The sequence below is a fragment of the Trichomonas vaginalis genome, chromosome I, assembly GCF_026262505.1.
Source record: "Trichomonas vaginalis G3 chromosome I, whole genome shotgun sequence".
In the NCBI taxonomy this organism is placed as follows: Eukaryota; Parabasalia; order Trichomonadida; family Trichomonadidae; genus Trichomonas; species Trichomonas vaginalis.
The window spans coordinates 1937223-1955981 of NC_067203.1; the positions used below are offsets into that span (position 1 = coordinate 1937223).

General features: G+C 29.8%; 9 protein-coding genes and 1 pseudogene across 10 annotated transcripts, besides 2 other annotated features; all 10 read right to left on the reverse strand.

Moving 5' to 3' along the window:
* Window positions 1-11114: part of a mobile genetic element that runs on past the window's edge.
* On the reverse strand, window positions 363-680 carry TVAGG3_0911740 (uncharacterized protein; the record flags this gene model as incomplete). Its single annotated transcript, XM_051251826.1, has 1 exon — window positions 363-680. One exon carries the CDS (start codon window positions 678-680, stop codon window positions 363-365), a length of 318 nt encoding a protein of 105 aa, XP_051077400.1.
* TVAGG3_0911750 (Prim-pol domain family) lies at window positions 1988-2675 on the reverse strand (the record flags this gene model as incomplete). Its single annotated transcript, XM_051251827.1, has 1 exon — window positions 1988-2675. A coding segment is annotated over one exon (688 nt), but the record flags the coding sequence as incomplete, so codon positions are not given.
* On the reverse strand, window positions 4361-4648 carry TVAGG3_0911760 (uncharacterized protein; the record flags this gene model as incomplete). The annotated part of the gene is made up of 1 exon (XM_001324859.2): window positions 4361-4648. The coding sequence occupies one exon, from the start codon at window positions 4646-4648 to the stop codon at window positions 4361-4363; it is 288 nt and encodes a 95-aa protein (XP_001324894.2).
* TVAGG3_0911770 lies at window positions 5387-6205 on the reverse strand (annotated as a pseudogene). The gene has a single exon. A coding segment is annotated over exon 1 (819 nt).
* TVAGG3_0911780 (DNA/RNA polymerase superfamily) lies at window positions 7612-9523 on the reverse strand (the record flags this gene model as incomplete). The annotated part of the gene is made up of 1 exon (XM_051251828.1): window positions 7612-9523. A coding segment is annotated over one exon (1912 nt), but the record flags the coding sequence as incomplete, so codon positions are not given.
* Window positions 11115-11657: 543 nt separating the features above from the next.
* Window positions 11658-14065: a mobile genetic element.
* TVAGG3_0911810 (zebrafish ch211-108c17.2-related family) lies at window positions 12293-13300 on the reverse strand (the record flags this gene model as incomplete). The annotated part of the gene is made up of 1 exon (XM_001298278.2): window positions 12293-13300. The coding sequence occupies one exon, from the start codon at window positions 13298-13300 to the stop codon at window positions 12293-12295; it is 1008 nt and encodes a 335-aa protein (XP_001298279.2).
* Window positions 14066-14554: 489 nt separating the features above from the next.
* Window positions 14555-15076, reverse strand: TVAGG3_0911820 (uncharacterized protein; the record flags this gene model as incomplete). The annotated part of the gene is made up of 1 exon (XM_001298277.1): window positions 14555-15076. The coding sequence occupies one exon, from the start codon at window positions 15074-15076 to the stop codon at window positions 14555-14557; it is 522 nt and encodes a 173-aa protein (XP_001298278.1).
* Window positions 15077-15618: 542 nt separating this feature from the next.
* TVAGG3_0911830 (uncharacterized protein) lies at window positions 15619-16056 on the reverse strand (the record flags this gene model as incomplete). Its single annotated transcript, XM_001298276.1, has 1 exon — window positions 15619-16056. The coding sequence occupies one exon, from the start codon at window positions 16054-16056 to the stop codon at window positions 15619-15621; it is 438 nt and encodes a 145-aa protein (XP_001298277.1).
* Window positions 16057-16465: 409 nt separating this feature from the next.
* TVAGG3_0911840 (uncharacterized protein) lies at window positions 16466-17178 on the reverse strand (the record flags this gene model as incomplete). Its single annotated transcript, XM_001298275.2, has 1 exon — window positions 16466-17178. A coding segment is annotated over one exon (713 nt), but the record flags the coding sequence as incomplete, so codon positions are not given.
* A 1001-nt stretch (window positions 17179-18179) lies between these two features.
* On the reverse strand, window positions 18180-18698 carry TVAGG3_0911850 (cysteine proteinases family; the record flags this gene model as incomplete). The annotated part of the gene is made up of 1 exon (XM_001286433.1): window positions 18180-18698. The coding sequence occupies one exon, from the start codon at window positions 18696-18698 to the stop codon at window positions 18180-18182; it is 519 nt and encodes a 172-aa protein (XP_001286434.1).
* Window positions 18699-18759: the final 61 nt, after the last annotated feature.

Consider the following 18759-nt stretch of genomic DNA (forward strand, 5'->3'; position numbering starts at 1 on the left):
CTGAAGGTGCTACCATGTTACCATGTGCTACCAGGTCATTTAACTTCTCTGAAAAAGTGTGACAACATGACATTTAGACAACAACACAGGAGGAAGGCAGTTATGAATTATTTTTGAAGAACTGAAGGTGCTACCATGTTACCATGTGCTACCAGGTCATTTAACTTCTCTGAAAAAGTGTGACAACATGACATTTAGACAACAACACAGGAGGAAGGCAGTTATGAATTATTTTTGAAGAACTGAAGGTGCTACCATGTTACCATGTGCTACCAGGTCATTTAACTTCTCTGAAAAAGTGTGACAACATGACATTTTGACAACAACACAGGAGGAAGGCAAAAATAAATTCCAATCATACTTTATAAAGCTTCATTTACAGGTATTTCATCGTCAGTAAATGAATCATCATTATCGTTTGGTTCAACCTGTTTATATAATCCTTTCATTTCTTCTTTCAAAACATAACACCATGTTTGTTTACCGTCTATTCTTCTATGTTTCCTATCACATTTATCCTTAATACTCATTTGGAAATTCTTGTCTTTCATGTCTGATGGTTTGCAGAATAGAGCATTTTCACACGTCATACCTGCACACAATTCATCATAATGTGTATTTATCCATACATCTAAAGGATTTGTTGATAACTCGATTAAATCTTGTTTGGCTTCAGTCATCGGTATGATTCGTACATTAAATGATGAAAGGTCATATTGCATAAAATACGTCAGTAAATTATCATAAAATTCCTTAGTGCATGAATCCATTAAATTCTTGAAGTAATCAAATTGACCCTTGAATTTACCATTAACCCTTAAAACTACGTATCTTCTGTCTCCAACTTCAATTTTGACAGGGTAGACGTTGTTAGTTACGAAAATGAAGTTTGCAACGTTCTGAGCAGTTCTTCTGGGTTGATTCTTTTCATTAATTCTAATTTGATTATCCGTAATAATTGATTTCAAAGCGTTGAAGTTTGCGAGTCTATCTTCACCAACATTCTTGAGTTCATTAAGTACAAGAAACATTTTATTTTCAACAACCGAATTGAAATTACCCGTTAGCTCACTTATTTCAGTAATGTTTTTACATGAATAACCAGCGAGAAGTTCAGAAATAATGTCTGTAAATCTGTTTTTACCTGTTCCCTGAAGTCCTTTCAAAATAATTGCTGTTTCATTCTTGATTCCAGGATGTTGAATCATTGATGCAATCCAGCCGAGAAGGTATTTATACACTTCATCGTTATTATCACAAATGGCTTCTTTAATGAAATCCATAAACATCTCAATTTTTGAGTAATCAGGCTTTTCAAGAATGTTGTATTTATAACCTTGAAACGTTGAGAAAACATCTGGAGAATCAGATTTAAAGCAAACACCCTTAACGGTTAATGAGGATAATTGATTTAATAGTACGTCCCATGCTGTTATGGTTTTACCTTCTTCTTTAAATAATTTAATCATTTTGAGTGACTCTTTCATGTTTGATTGAAGAACAAATGATATTTGATTCATTTTGTCGTGTATGTTGTAATCTTTCTGAATGAAGTATTTGTTTCCACAATCTACAAAACGGATTACACGTGATAAATCCTCAATTACTTCAGAACTGTTTTTATACTGATGATTTTCAGCCTTGCGTCTAATATCTGTTATCAAGAATGAATCATCAAGTTTTATATCAAATGTTATTTTTGGCTTACGTAATAAAGGTAAAACGTATTCATCATAATATTCCTTTTGGTATAGTTTTAGAATCTTCACTAAAACAAATGGAGAAGTCATTAAATGTGCATATCTACTACGTGCTTTTTCAAAATTACTTTTAGCATTTTCAGTTAAATTGCAGAAGTTATAAACGTTATCGTAGGCTTCATTAATTAAATGATCCGGTAACGAATTAATTGCTTGAAACAGTGTGAATAATGTTATTTCTTTTTCTAAATTCATGTTTCCACCGTCATTATGTACTTCAAAATCACAGATGCCATCAACTATGCTCTGGGCAAGTTTATCGTCAATGTTTACATCTTTGTTTTCATTCATTATACTCTTTATTTCTTCATTCTTCTGTTCAACTCTTACCTTAATATTCAAATCATTTAATATATCGTTTACTGTTCTAGTTAATGTTGAATCATAACTTCCACGAATGAATGAGTATGTTTTGATTGGTTCTGTTGCATTCTTGCGAACTCTTGAATCAGCCATAACCACTAATGAACGCTTTGAATCATCCATAGAAGTCATTATGTCAATATCATAATCATTGCAGGAATAACATTTAATCATTCTGTTCGAGGTTGAATAGAAGAAATTAGTGTTGCAATAAATGTGAAGACCTCCTGATGCGGTTTTAACGATAACATCTTTATCCGAAAGTTTTGATAAAATGTCTTTTCTAACTGTTTCTTTAAGTTCATCATTGTACGATTTATTGATATCAACATCTATAATCGTTAAATTTGAAATTTTATTTACTAATAAAGCCATACCAGTTTTCCTTCCTCTTCCTCCATCATGTTTGAGGTAGTTATGTAAATCAATCTTGTTTTCACCAATTCTTTCGTTGAGGGTTTTAGTTTCTGCCACAACTAATTCCTCAACTAATGAATCAATAACTTTTTCATCAGAAACGATATAGTTGCTGTTGTTGTTTGTTGCCGTCATTTATATAGGAATAAAAAAATAAAAATAATTTTAAAACTAACTTTATTTTTGGGCTACATCAAATTTTCTATGTTGTTGTCAAAATGTCATGTTGTCTCATTTTTTAAAAGAAGTTAAATGACCTGGTAGCACATGGTAACATGGTAGCACCTTCAGTTCTTCAAAAATAATTCATTAGTTAGAAAAATAACGCTAATTTTATTTTTATATTTTTTTTTATTTTGTATGTAAAGACAGTAATGTCAAACATTGAGTTTGAAACAGTTAGAAAGAAGACAATGACCAAAGTGGTTGAATAGGTCATTTAAACGTAAGATACTCAAAGAAATACAACAAATATTCTTTGTCAGACATTATATCTCCATCTGAAAAGAAAACAAACGACTGGGTTAGAAATGCTTCAACTCAGAAAATTTTGACAAGAAATCCTGAGCTCATGATATCAGTAACATTTCATGGAACAAGAGCATATCTTATAGACAAAAGTCTTATACCAATAGTTTTTATGGTTAGACCCAGTTGTTGGATATAACTTCATAACTTATGGTTCATTCGACTCAGAACGTTGCAGTGAAGGCTTACTTTATATCGTTCAGAAACCGAAGGACTTCAATACAAAGAGATATAAGATAGGAAGAACATATAATATAACTCAAAGATATGACAGTACAGTCAATAGAGTCAAGGTTGTGTTCGTTAATGATATGAGAGCTGCAGAAACAGAACTACTTGAAAAGTTTGAGAAAAGGTATGGTGCTCCCATGAAAGGTAAGAAACGTTTGAAGTAGATGAGATAGATAAAGCTATAAAATTATTTGACGAAGTTGCTGAAAAATACATGTAAAGCGTTTATTTTTGGTCTTTTGTGAAAGTCAGAAAAATAAAGTTAGTTTTAAAATTATTTTTATTTTGTATAAATAACAGATATGTCAACAACAGAGAACACAACAATGCTATCGTTCATGAAGCCATTAATGAAGAATACGAGTACATACTATAACAAACAACTTCACCTCATTCGTTCGGTCAAAGATGATATGTACCAAATGCTCTATTCTGCAAACCATCAGACATGAAAGACAAGAATTTCCTCATATGATTGCTTCCTCGGAAAACCGAGAGAAGAGATTCCATTCGAAAATCGCAAGAGGGTAGAAATGTGGTGAAAAATTAGGTGAAATCTCACCTCTTCACCTAAACATTATTTTTGGGTCATTTACACTCATTACGATGAAGTCATGACAAAACATTTCCTATGTTGTTGTCTAAATGTCATGTTGTCTCATTTTTTAAAAGAAGTTAATTAACCTGGTAGCACATGGTAACATGGTAGCACCTTCAGTTCTTCAAAAATAATTCATAACTGCCTTCCCCTGCTGTGTTGTCAAAATGTCATGTTGTCTCATTTTTTAAAAGAAGTTAAATGACCTGGTAGCACATGGTAACATGGTAGCACCTTCAGTTCTTCAAAAATAATTAATTATTGAATAACCTAACTGATAACAAATTTTTATTTTTATATAAATGGATACCCCACAAGCTCAAAATTTACCACGAATCATAACAAGGGAGGAAATGATAAAAATGATGCAAGAACATGTTAAAAATAACAAACCACTAAAATTGAGAAAATGTGGTTATGCAGTAATGATGGAAAGAGAGATGTTGTCAAAGAGGAATAAAAATTAAATTTGGATTGAGTTTAAAAATTCATCTTTATTAAATTCATCTCTTCCAATCAATTTATTTATTCTATTAAATTCTTTTATTTTTGCTTCACTCAGTTTAAGGATTGAACGGTAAGTTTCTAATTTTTCGATTATTTCTTTATCGTTTTCAGTTCCATTAGTTTTATGGGCATCAACCCCACCGCATTGTGGCTTCTTTTTGTAATAGCATATTTTTGATTTAATTCTGTTTAGTTTCTTTTTATATTCATCGTCTGGACTCTTGGCTGCTTCGTTGTCACTCATTTCTTACGAAATAAAAAAATTAAATATTATTTAAATATAATGGAGTAATAAAATAAATCGGAATTTCTATTAATTTATTGTCAACTTCAACTAATACATTACCGTTAATATATCTAACAAATTCAGCTATTGTGTCAAATCTTCGTCTTCTTTTTGTCATTGATTTATCAGTTTTTCCATAATCGAGATGAATCAAAACTTTATCCCTTGTTTAAAATTCATGAGCCCGAATTAATTTGTTCACGTTTAACATCATTCAACCTTTCCATTTGCTTTCTAATATATTCCCATTCTTTTGAAATATCATTTTTCATTTCCACCGGTTTCATGTTTATTGTTCTATGCCATGTATTATTATAATAATATACTAACTGCTGTATGATGGAGTCATGATTTCCATCCCAGTATATCTGACCGTTAACCCCTAACGCATCTCTAAGAGTTCTCATTACCACATCAACTATTTTATTATGAAACGTATATGGAGAGGATGAGAAGAAAAAATTAATTTGTGGGAAATAATGAGTCATAGCTGCCGGAAATCCTTTATCACCATCACCCCTGATATTATCTATCTTTCATGATCTAGTAAGTATTGAATAGCTTTCTTGTTTCCTGTTCTGTTTTCCCTTTCACTGGAATGCAATATAAATATCTAGTGTTAATGTTAATGGCAAATAAATAAGTAACTTTTCCTTTTGAATATTCCAGATGATCGATTTCGTATGAATATGGATATGGAGCAAATGAGGGGCGACTAAATTTTTCCTTTAACGGTTGAATTTTCGGGTCAATTGGTTTATTTAATATCTTGAAATCCTTTTTAAAATCTTTTTGCTTCTTTAATGTTTGAAATGGATATAATAAAGTGAATGATGAAGGATTAACTGAAGGAGGAGGCGGTACTGTCGTTGGAGGTTTTGGTGTTGCAGGTGGTTTAATTTTATCTGCTTTGATTTTGGATGATGAAGTTTTGGATTTCATTCCTTCCTTCATTAATTCTGGATGTATTCTATTCATTTGTTTTAAATATGCTGTATATAAAGGTTTGATATACTTTCCCGCTTCGAGTTTATGTTGAAGGATGAATTCCAAAAGTTGATCTTCATTTAAAAGTCGGGCTGAATATGGTTTAACTAATGAATCATAAATTAAAGCTTGTGCTTCATTTATGGTCTGAAGGACTGGGTGTTTTTGTCCTTTAGCTGTTGTTCCTTTGGCTTTGGTTTTTGTGGCTCAGGATTATATAATTTATATAATTCATTATGCAATATCTTCTGTTAATACTTTATTTTGAAATCTTTCAACTGTTTAAGTTGTGATTTAGTTTTTCCCTTTGTATATTCATTATTTTTAATTTTGTCTTTAATTTCAGAAATTATTTTATTATGATATTTCAAAATTTCATTTTTATATATATGGATAATAATATTCCATATCATCACCCGTTATATTGTGATCATATTTTTGGAGATATGCTTTTAAATCATAATAATTAAGAAAATTTTGATTAAATACTAAATCATCAATTAAAATTTTTAAATCTGTGTTATTCATTTATATAAAAATAAAATCAATGTTTTAAGGGTGCCCGTCTTTGAATCATAGTATCAAAGCCATCATTAACGGTTCCTTTTGTCTCTTCTGTGGCATTTTATTAAAAATAAAATTTTAAATTGTATTAAATAAATGGCATACAACATCCATTTTCACAACATACAGCTTAGTGTGTGCTCCTGTTAATGCAGTCTTACCAATTGTTAAGCGAGTCATTGACCCGTTTTTAAGTTGTAAATTAATATTCTGACCATCAAATATCAATTTATCATTTATTATATCCAAATAATTTTTAGGTGTTAATTGCTTATTTTGTCTTAAACTAACACCCTTCATTTTTTGTGCAATCTTTTTAAAATCACTTCCATCAATTGAACCGTTGAATGATGTATAACACATTAGGGCATAAAGCAACCATGTTATCACCTTGTTTCTCAATTGCTAAACCCAATAACTTCTTCTCATGTGCTTTTTCTTCAGCTTTATTCTTTAATTTAGGTTTAAATTTCTCATCAAAACAGAAGAAATCAAATGGTGCGAATTTGAAAATGTTTTTATCATAAAATTTTTTATCGGTAACAATCGCCTGAAATGCTTGAGTGTTAGGAAGATTTGGGTCGCCAGCGATTGCCCAATAAGATGAATCAGTATCACCTTCAATGAAATGAAAACGATTAACATTCATGCATTTATAATAAAATCATAAATGAAAACCAAATACCAGTATTTAGCATTATCTAAAGTGAAGAATGCCTCTTGTAAACATGTATCACATCTATAAAATCTATCTTTAAGCATCACTTGATATGTATCTCTCCTATTTCTCTATGTTTTTAAACTTATTTGACATACATGCAACGCGTGACTTCTGTGGCATTCATTATTTTAGTCTTTGTGTAATTTTGTGTATTCATTGCATCGTAACCATATGATCCATTAAGTGAAATCTTGGCAAAATAAACTTTTTCCTTTTTTCCTTCTAATTCAGCCTTTTGTCTTTCGTTCATAAATTTGTTCGCAATTCATTAAAGCAAGTGTGTTTTTCGTAAATGTTAAAATTGATTGAATGTCATCAATGATAAAATTAAACCTGTCGATTAGATACCAAAGATAATAAGAAAAAATGGTTGATATTGGTTGTGTGTTGATGCTAACTGAGTTAATTTTCTCTGTTTCTGGTCAACTGGTAGATTGTTTGATTTCATGTAATTATACATAAAACTGCCAATTGTTTTTTCATCTGTGATAATATCTAAGTTTCTTATTATCGGTAAAAGTTTATGTAATCATTAATGTATTTTTCATCAATGTGACCCTTTACTTCAGCCACGAATAAAGTATTTTTCTTCTTAATTATTCCCAGTGCTTTTGCTTTCTTGTTGCTGTATCACAAATGATAACACCATTCAATCTTCCCGGCATATACATTTTATGGTCAGTATATTGAATGAAATCATGAGGATTAGATGAAAATGATGAAGGATATAATGAATTAAAATCAACACCAACGAAATGAGTCATGATGTTGGAAGTGTCCTCATTTGATACAGTTTTTAGTTCTGGACTATATGAAAGTTTATTAATGTGCGTGATTCCTTTAAGATTAACACGATGTTGAACATTTGATAGACCACCAGTAATTCCATTACGGAGAATGTGATAAGCTTCAACTGAATCTAAAGTCATTGGTAAATTATTTTTTAATGCATAATTTCTTAAATTGATTCTTAAACGTTGAACATCTTCATCTTTATTTGATTTTACGACATTGCAATAACAACACATTAACTGACAATTTTCTTTGGTATGTGGTTTTTCATTATCGATTCTATCCAATGTTGGTTTATTTGCATATGTAAACGCTTTACCACACATTTTGCATTTAGATGAAAGGATTAAATCGTGATAGTATTGAAAATCATCCATTGAAACATTATTTTTAGTATCCCTTTCTGCTTTTTCATCTTGTTTCTTATATGATTCAATTTTATATTTCCAATACTTTTTCGTTAATTCAAAACTTGATTCTATCTCTTCCTCGGGATATTTTTCATTATGATTAAAGTCTTTATATGCTAAAGCGTAACGAATCATTGAAGCATTCGATGATAAAGAAAGATTATGAAGCATGTCAATTTTATAAACAAATGTTTCTTCAATAATTTTATCAATTGGGTCAATCATAATTTCAACATCTTTATTGCAATAATGAATAAAATATTCTAATCTATTCTTAAAGTTTTTAGCATCATTGAGATATATTTGATAATCTGAATCGGATATTGTTTCTTGTGTTAATGCTGAATAAAATGAATCTTTCGTGAATGGTTCCTTTTTATATAATTCATCTTCGTAATTCTCCCATGTGATGAATTGATAAGGGAAAAAGGATTTAACACGTGATTTATTATTTCCGAAATCTTGAGTGAATTGGTCTAATGTCCCACCCGCTATATAATTTCTGATGTCAATAAATCTCAATTCATATGGAACGTTTGTTTTCTTTACAATGATTTGCTTAAATTGTGAAGATGAACCCAGCATTGATTTTATTTTCCATTTTGCAGTGTTTAAATCACGAAGAATTAAATTTAAATCAAACTTTCCCGAATTAAAACCTATGATATTCACTTTATTAAATTCTTCATCTAAAAGCTCTTTCATTGCTTCCTTTTGTTTCTCATTTAATGTATGAGACAAAGTCCCCACCGTTTGGTCTGTTTGCGACTTCATTAATTCTTCATATTGTTCAATATTTGATTTAGCAACTAATGAACAGGTTGAAAATAAAAACTCAATCCAATCAGAAATAAAAGAATCACTCGAAGTTAAGCAAAAATTCCTCGTATATGTTTTATCATTTAATTTAACCGTTGATGATACCATGAATGGTTTTAAGTAAGCGTTCAAAGTTGCACACTCAGAAAGTTGTAATTCTTCTTTAGTCTCTAATGTTTCGAAGTCAAAAGTAATATAATATCTTGTCGGTTTATAATATTTCTGCAAATTATGAGCTAATAACCACTGATATATCTTCTGTTTCGTAATATGTGGTGCATATGGTTGCTGTGTCTTTTGCAACTGAACGTCTTGAATTAATCTCCCATTATTTTCTTTACATTTCTCACAATGTTTTAAAAATCTTCTTTGGTTTTTCCTTTCTGGATCATCACGGATAGAATAAACTTCTTCTTTACAATATGGACAAACTTTATAGCCGGTGAGTGCTTCAACGTCTGTTATTCTGTCAGCGTGAAGTTTTCCACATGGACTCTGTGTTAATAAAATATTTACTGTTTCAAATTCTGGATCTATCATTATTGATTCCACTAATGGAAAGTCTACCTTATTTATGTCCACGTCTTCTGGTTGAGGATCACAATAATAGAAATCAATATTAACATTTAACATTCTCGCTAATCTCTCACTTTCTGATGAAATGTCAAACCCTTCATATGCATCTATTGCTTCATTTAAATAGCTTCTACGAGTTTTAGGATTAACACCATCAGAAATGTTATAGAAGCGTTTAAATAACCTTCTACCTTCTGCTCTAATTTGATTATCATTCATTTAGCTGTTCCGTTTTTGTTCATTTATGTAAGAATAAAAATTAAAAAATAAATAAAAATAAAGTTTATTTTTTTAAAGTCCATAAAATGAATTAAGAACACATAAATTTTTATCATCTGCGACGTGACGAATACATTTTAATTTACTCAAGAATGCGTACCCTGATACATTAAATCTAATTCCTGTCTTATTTAATTTCACAACTTTGAAAAGGAATGTATGAATAGCTATAAAATGATGAGATGATGTTTTATGGGTTGCTTCCATTTTTTCTGAAATAAATGAATAAATATAATGCTTATAAGTTTTCATATCTTTATATTCTTAATAACGAATGGTATAGACCTTTCCACTTCGTCTTCCTTCGGTGCTGTTCTTTCATATGAAACATTATTGGTATCTTCAATAATGAAACCACAATCACACAAAATTTTATAGGTTCCAATGGTTTCTTTTGATATTTTATCTAATAAATCAAAAACTTTATCAACACCTGTGCATTTATTTAAATAATAATTTGTGTAAATATCATGATCTTCTTTCTTAATCGTATTAGTTGCATATGTCACGTTTTTAAGAGCTTTTTTGAATTTTTCGGAATCTAAAGGTGGTGAAAGTAAGATACAAGGGTATTCTTCATTATCAATAAATTGTAACTTATGATTACGAATAAATTTAGTACCTTCTTCTGAAAGTGTTTCATCTATTTCACCATCTAATAAATTTTGTGTTGATTCTGAGACATAATTTTTATATCTTTCTTCGTGAGATTTCTGTACTTCTGATTCTGAAGCTGGGATATTCATTAAACCCTCTACTTCATTTTCATTATATTTTTCAACTTCTCTTAATTCCTTAATTTTTTCATCTATTTCATCTCTTATTTTTTCCAGTCTTTCAATTTTATCGTATTCATCATCTTTAATCCGTTCTTCATAATATTCAGGGAAAACATCATTAACGGTTCCTTCTTTAGATGTGGGATATAAGAAATTTATAACATCATCTTTATTCATTTTTCCATCATAATCAAACTCATTTAAAAACTCCGCGAATTTTTGACAATTTCTTAAATAATATTTACTAACCTCATAACCCGCCTCATCTAATATATCCTTTATTTCCTCGTTTGTGAATCCTAATGTTTTCACGTCGTTAGTCTTGACGCTCATTTCATACAAAATAAAAATAAATTATTCAAAAATGTAAGACATTAATTTTTAAAGTTTATTTTTAAAAAATTTTTTTATTTCATTATGGTAGTGAATCTTTTACTCGTTTATGAGGTCTTTGATTATGACTCCATTGATTCCATTCATGATTTAAACAATGTTTAATTAATCGCGGAATATCTGACATCATCTATATATAGCTTCTTTTATAAAAGATAAAAAATAAATTATTTTAAAATTAATGTTAATTTTTAAAGTTTATTTCGTTATGTATGGGCTGAGTGTAAATGTCTTACAATTTTGAAAATTTTTAAATCTTGATTTATTCAAAAACGTAAGAATAAAAACCGTAAGAATCATACATTTTTTACTTCATATGTTAAAAAAAATGATACAAAATCGCTCAATATTGTATGAATTCTTACGTTTACAAAAAAAGTCACACAACCCTTCCACATATACTACTTCTCTTAACTGAGATTTCAAAATTTTTCTTTCATAGAAGAACTTCAATAATTCCATATTAGGAAGAATTTTTTTCAAGGCATCTTCAGAAAATTCAAAAATAGTTGAAGGATTTCTTTGAGTGAACTGATAGACCTTTTCATATAAATCGAGATCATAGTTGTCATTTTCAACCAAATAGCAAAGAGGATGAGTGTACACTGAATTCGATAAATACATTCCTAAATCATAAAAAATATTAAGGATGGGCACTCATAGGCTCCTGACAGCATAAAAATGTTATTATCTCACAATATAAAAGGAATCATAGGAATCTACAACTATATCTATATTGTTGGAAGACTTCTTAATGTATCATGCATATAAGTTATATCAATAACTCCATTATGTTATATGATTGTAATCATATTTTCGTTTCATGTTCAAAAACATTAAAATCATACTAACTATATGAGTATTATATTTAGGAAGCTGATATATAGATATGATAAAATGCTAGGTTTTGTGATTAAGAATATATACTTATCTTTTAGAAAATAATACTTTTATAAAAAATTATATCTTATATAATCTAAAAATTTTGGACAATTAAAAAACATTAATTAAAAATAGAAGGTGAAAGTGTTTATTCAAAGAAGGTGCATGATTATGATGTTTTGAGGGTGAAATAAATTTAATAATTATTTATGTGATTTAAGAGTAATACGATCATCGGTAGCTTGAAGACCTCTCTTTATAGCTCTTAATGCCGCAAACTTTTTTTGAACTTGCTTTGAATTTTTGAATGCTTTGATTAAATCTTTTGTTGTATCATACATTCTGAAATATCTGTTCATCATTTCTGGCATTGTTGGTAAATTTAACCTGTATCTTATTGCTACAATCGTTTCAAACATACTTTCATTGAAATGCAATATTGTGACTGCCATCCTAATTGGCCAAGAAGCATGCCAATTAATATTTTTATTAGCAAGCATTGCTTTGATATGGTTGAATGAATCTTTTTTACCATATCAAAGATTTTTACGGTATCTTCGAGGAATTTTTTAAGTGTTTTTATAGCAGTTTTATTTTTTGCATATTTCCATGGTTTAATCATCTTGCATTTTTCAGGATCTGGACAAAATTTATGATTTCCGGCATAATGTTTAGCGGAATTCAACCATAAAAACTTCTTTGTTTTAATTGACATATGTGTGTCATTGAGAAGTTGCCTAAGCCAACGCAATAAATTCTTTGAAATGCTAGATAAGATTCTGAATTCTGGCAGTTTGAGCTTTTTCTGTATATTGTTAAGAAAATGTCCAGGATCTCTGTATTCTCTGATACCTTTGAACGTATTTTTGATTGTAGAAACAATTTTGACATCGCCATCATGCACAAAAAAAGTTACACGTTTTTCATTATTCCAACGCTTCAGCATTCTTTTTAAGCCTTCAAATTCCATTTCATTTGATTTTCCGTTGAAATTACCTTTGAAATTTTTAAAAGATTTAGATATCACTTCCCAATCTACAATTTTTTTGAGTTTCTCTTCTACAAATTGTACATAGCAAAACATTGCATTTCTTCTCTGACTCCAAGAACCGTCAAACAAAAGTCCCGAACATTTTCTCATTCGAGATTTCCAATAATTAACAGATTCTCTGGCAACTTCTATGATAACACGACCAACCTTTTCTTGGACTCGATGAAATGTAGCTTCTGACGGAACTTTGATGTTATTCAGCATGAATTGAAATTCTGATTGGCAAAATGTAGCGCCGCTCAATAATACAGATAGCACAAATTCAACAGTGTTGACGACATATGGCTCTACCCTATTTTTCGCGCTTTGAACTAAGTTCTTTATACGCTTTGCAACTGCTTTTGTTCGCCGCGGCATGAAAAATGAAGAATAACTTGACGGTTTCTTGAACAAATGGTCGCACATTCAAATATTGTGATGTACGATCAGGATAAAAGAATGTTGTTGCCGTGAATTTAGAAAATAGCAAAATTTCAATTTACGCAATCGAGATATAACTTGATCGTTTGAGCGATAACCATGGCACCCATAGTATTAATGAAAGTACTCATACTTACAATTATTTTCTCCCATAGGAATATTGTTCAATATACTTCACCTATAGAGGAAATCTCGAAATAAAATCGAATTTTTTCAAAAATTACAAAAATCAATTTTTTACAAAGATGTTCGAAAAATAACATTATATACGCATCAAATCAAAGCATTATATGGAGCATTATAATTCTATATATGATTGTCCATCTTGCTGTTGTGCTATTTTTTTTAAACAATAATTTCATTGTTGAAATTAAATTTGCAATTTCAGTAAAAATTGCGACCCATCATTTTGAATATAATTGAATTAATACATTTATTGTAAGAATATTATATACCAAATATTAGACTTCCACATGAATCCTGGTATGATATTATAAGTATTGCAAAATTAGAAAAAAATATGCTCATGATATACTAAAATTCATGTTTCAAGGTTAACTTATAAATAAAATAAGTTCGAGAAATGCATCACTAAATATTTGAGCTTGTGCACTATAATGCTATATAATAGTCTTCACTGTTTTTAATATATTGACTTTGCTAGACTTGTTTTTTTTTCATCACCCTAATGCGTGCCCATCCTTAAAATAATCATACCTTTTGTTTTTCAAGCTATCAGTAATTATTGAGAAATATTGTACTTTGCCGTGGGATTTAAAGTAACTTGCCATATCTTGTTTGAATCCATTCTTGTATTTTGTAAGTTCTTCAAGAACAGATTTAAATTTACATTCATAATAAAATTTATAGAGATTAAAGTAACTTAAACAAATACCATTCTCTAAACAGAAAATTATGGATCTAATGCTGGAAAAATTCAACTGTTCTAGCTTTGAGTTTTGATAATTCTCAAGAATCCAATCAATTAAATCTGCATTTCGAGAATCCAAAGCGTATGATAATGTATTGTCATATTTAGCGCCTTGTTGTTCAAGTAATCGTATTAATTCTGCGTTTCCCGAAGCGACTGCTAATTGTATTAATTCGGGATCAAGAAGTTGTTCCTTTTTGAACTGGCTATTTGGATCTTCGTTAAGAAGTATGTATTTGATAATGTTAATTGATGGCTTTTCAAATACTTTGAGGAGAACAATGAAATAATGTTCTGATTTGTGATAAAAATTGTTGGAATTTGGAGACATCATCATTTCGAATAATTTGTGTTAACTCGTCTGAAAAACCACTTTCTTCAGAATCAGATGAATCGAAACCATCTTTTTCCTCTTGAAATAGGGAATTTAAATCTGCTTTGCAAGCTATCTTATAGTCCGTATTGTATTGAGTTCTTAATGTAGGTTTGAAAATTTCGACTAGGGTTTGTAGAAGCTGAAAGTACAAGTTATCAGATTTTGGTTCAACTAATGGGTTATTATTGAAAAATTGAAATAAGTATTGGAAATTATCGTAATGAGTTTCACCAGGACCTTCACGGATAAATTGTTCGAAGAATTTAGTTGTTTCACCAAAATTTTCTTGGCAAAGATTATAAAAATGATCTTCTACTGAAACTAATACTTCAAATGGTTTCGGAATAACAATGTCTTTAATGCTTTTGATCTTTAAATCTTCATAAACAATGATATTTTCATTCATTTACAGAAATATACGTTTATTTTATTGAAATAAATTTGTCATGATATAAACTAATCCAAACATATTTAATTTATTTTTTAGAAGTCAGAATTACTAGTTCCCGTGGTTTTGAAATAAAATAAAGAAAATTGAAGATCTTCTCATTCTATTTACTAAATAAATTAACAAAATCGGAATGAATGTGAAATTCTGTGACGTTTTTCACACCAAGATCTATCTTTTCATAGCCATTGTCAAGTAATAGATTCTACCATGAAATACAAATAAATTGCTTTGTTGAACGGTAGGCGATTCCATTAGGACAAACAATTTCATATGATGATATTAATGTCTTCACTCTTGATCTTTGTTTATTTGTAATATTCATTTTAAATTTCCTTATCTTTTGATTTGCAACAGATGAATAGTTCTACTGTATATGAGGCATATATTTGAGAAATATATCAATTTCAATGAATATTTAATAATATAGTGTTAGAAATACCTTGATCAATGAAAAAATATTTTTTAATTAATTTTTAAAAACAATACGAGATATTAAATTAAAGAACAGCAGGATTTTCAACATCTGAAGATGATTCGATAATAGAGCCAGATGAAGAATCATCTTGGTTGTTTCGTCGAATAAAGATAAAAATAACGATCGCGATAACAATGGAAATGATGATAACACCAAATGCACTTAAGAATACAATCAAATATGGGAACTTGTCTTTCTCGGTAGAATTATCTATAGATTTTGGTTGTGTGGTAATAATAAGATCTGAAAGCTTCTTTGCTCCAATACCTGTTTTAAGAAGAATAGTAAAGTTTCCTGAAATATAATTTTTACTATCTTTCTTATCTTCAACATTATCTGCATATACGGTTAACTGATTCATCTCGTGCGTGTTACCAATTGAAATAAAATCAGCATAATATTTATCTTGAACTTGATCTTGATCTTCACTTTCTTCGATTTCTGCTTTAATCTCATTCATTTCAACGCGCGTCGCTTGAATTCTATCTATCTTCTTATATTTATCAAGCCTTTTTACATCTTCTAAAGGAATTATAATAGTTGTTACAGTTTTAACCAAAGTCGAATCAATAATGGTATAAGAATAAGTTGTAGCCGTGATAGTTTCTACATGATCTGGATAATCTGTTGGACTTGGGGTATACGAAGGAGTTTCAAAAGGTGTCTGATGGAATGTTTGTTCTGCTGTATTAAAAGGTGTTTGATGAAATGTTTGTTCTGGTGTTTCAAAAGGTGTTTGATGAAATGTTTGTTCTGGTGTTTCAAAAGGTGTTTGATGGAATGTTTGTTCTGCTGTATTAAAAGGTGTTTGATGAAATGTTTGTTCTGGTGTTTCAAAAGGTGTCTGATGAAATATTTGTTCTATTGTATTAAAAGGAGTTTGACAAGGTGTTTGATATAATGTTTGTTCTGGTGTTGGAAGAGGTGTTGGTGTTGGTTGTATTGAGTCGATGTCTTTGGATGAACTGTAGAAAAGAATACAATTCGATCTGATTTCTGAAGAACTTAAGTTGTATGTGAATAAATCTCGAATTTTATCAGTTTTCTCGAATTTAAGTGATTTTTTATCATTCCCAGTAAGGAGTACTGACAATGTTTTATATTTGATAGATTCACTTGAGATTTCTAATGAAACGTTTTCATCAACAGAGAATTTGTCATCTGTCGAAATGTAAACAATGTTTTCGTCTTCAATTTTAATATTCTCGCCGTCGTTTGTAATATGTGTTGAAATAGAATATGGTTGTGGTATAAATGATATCTGTATTTCACAGTTTTGAAGTTTGTTCGAACAATAAACTTTTGATAACGGACTAACATCGTAAATGACGGTATAAATGTCTTCACTGTCTATTATGTTTGTAACAACAAATGGATCAACAATAGTATTGTTTGTGTGTTGAACTTGTAATTTCGAATTTAGTTTTGGATAAAAAACATCTGCCGATATTGATGTATTTGATCCGATAATGAATGATCCATATACACACACAAATTCGTTTTGATTCAATGTTTTGAAAATATCAACATTTTCGTTTTGATTAAAGTTATTTTTTAGAATTCGTCCATTACATTCAGGCATTATTGAATATATTTGTTCATCTATCTTGCTGCTGATGGTATTATTTAGATATCTCCTCAAGGATACCAAAAACAATAGCATTATTCAAACACTGAAAAGTCCCTATGAAAAGTTTATGTCAGATGTAAACACACCGAAATTAAAACCAATAAAAATTATCATGCAGGATAAAAACATAATGGGAATTTCTCGCATATGTTCGTACATGAGCAAATACTATACCTTTTGCGAATAAAGAATTTTTTCATAAAAATTTTTTTAGGAATTAGCATATCGACGTTTTGCGACATTGCCAAACGCCAGATTTTAACCCGACATATGAGCATAAGCTTGTATATTGGAATAAACTCGACTTATTCCATATTAAAGTTATTATAATAATAAGGCACTTAATGTGCAAATCTAATTGAATTAGAAAATGCACATTAAGTGCCTTTTATTGGAATATGTAATACCACATATGGAATACCGAAATCCGAGCATCAATTAGGAATGAACTAGTGCAAATTTTAGAAATACAGTATTATGTTAAATTCAGGATAAAAATTGTTAGAAATTTATATTTACAAATGAGTAAATAAGTATTTTGTAAAGTTTTCGTTTGATTTTCAAGCTTGTTGGAGAAAAACAATGAAAATAATTATTTATTTAAGCAATTTACACTAAAACTTTTTATGGAAATTGCAGTTCTAGCAATGTCTTAGAATTTAATTGTCATTTAAAGTGTGAAATGCATTGATTTGCTAGTGAATGTAAATCGGGAATACAAAATTAATATAAATGAACGAAAAATCTTCTAAGAACATCCTAAAATCAATCACCCTTTGAGTGGCTTTCATAATATATCTAGATGATAAACCAGAAATTGAACCCGCATATGGGTCCCATTAGGATAAATTGTAAACTATTCAAAAATAGTTTACAAAATTAATTTAGGTAATAATAAAATTTTTAATTGAGATAAATTAAAAAAAATCTTAGGAGAATGTTATGGATTTTCTTCATTGAACCATTCGATAAATGAGCATCTTTGCGAGCCATTTGTGTTCGAGAGTCTTGTACCATAAAGGTGGCATCTCAGCAGTTGAGCATCCCTTCAATGCATTGATATCTGTTGATGGAACAGAGTATGCGACTTCATCATTGATCATGATCCAATATGCACTTTTTTGCAAAAAGACCACGTAATGAAAATTGCAATAGGCAACAATTGCAATCAATTGATATCTTTGCCTTTCGACTGTTGGGAGTGTCAACTTTTTCGGGAAGTCAAAGATGACTTGATGAATCGAATCATTCTGCCACTCTCTCTGAATGTCGAAAGTCAAGAATTGTGGCCATGATGTGTTCCTTGTAGTTGACAAATGATATTGAATGGCATGATCGAGATCTGGTTCTCCAATTCTGGTGTGAATCGAGTAGCAATTTGTTTGTTCGTTGGCACTATCACGGTAAGTGATTCGGAAGAGTTGACCGATTCCTGGTATTTGCTCTGCGAGATCTGTGATCAATCTTGTCATCGTGTCATCACAATCTTGTGCCTCATATGTTGAGTTACCAAGTAATGTGGCAAGTTCATGG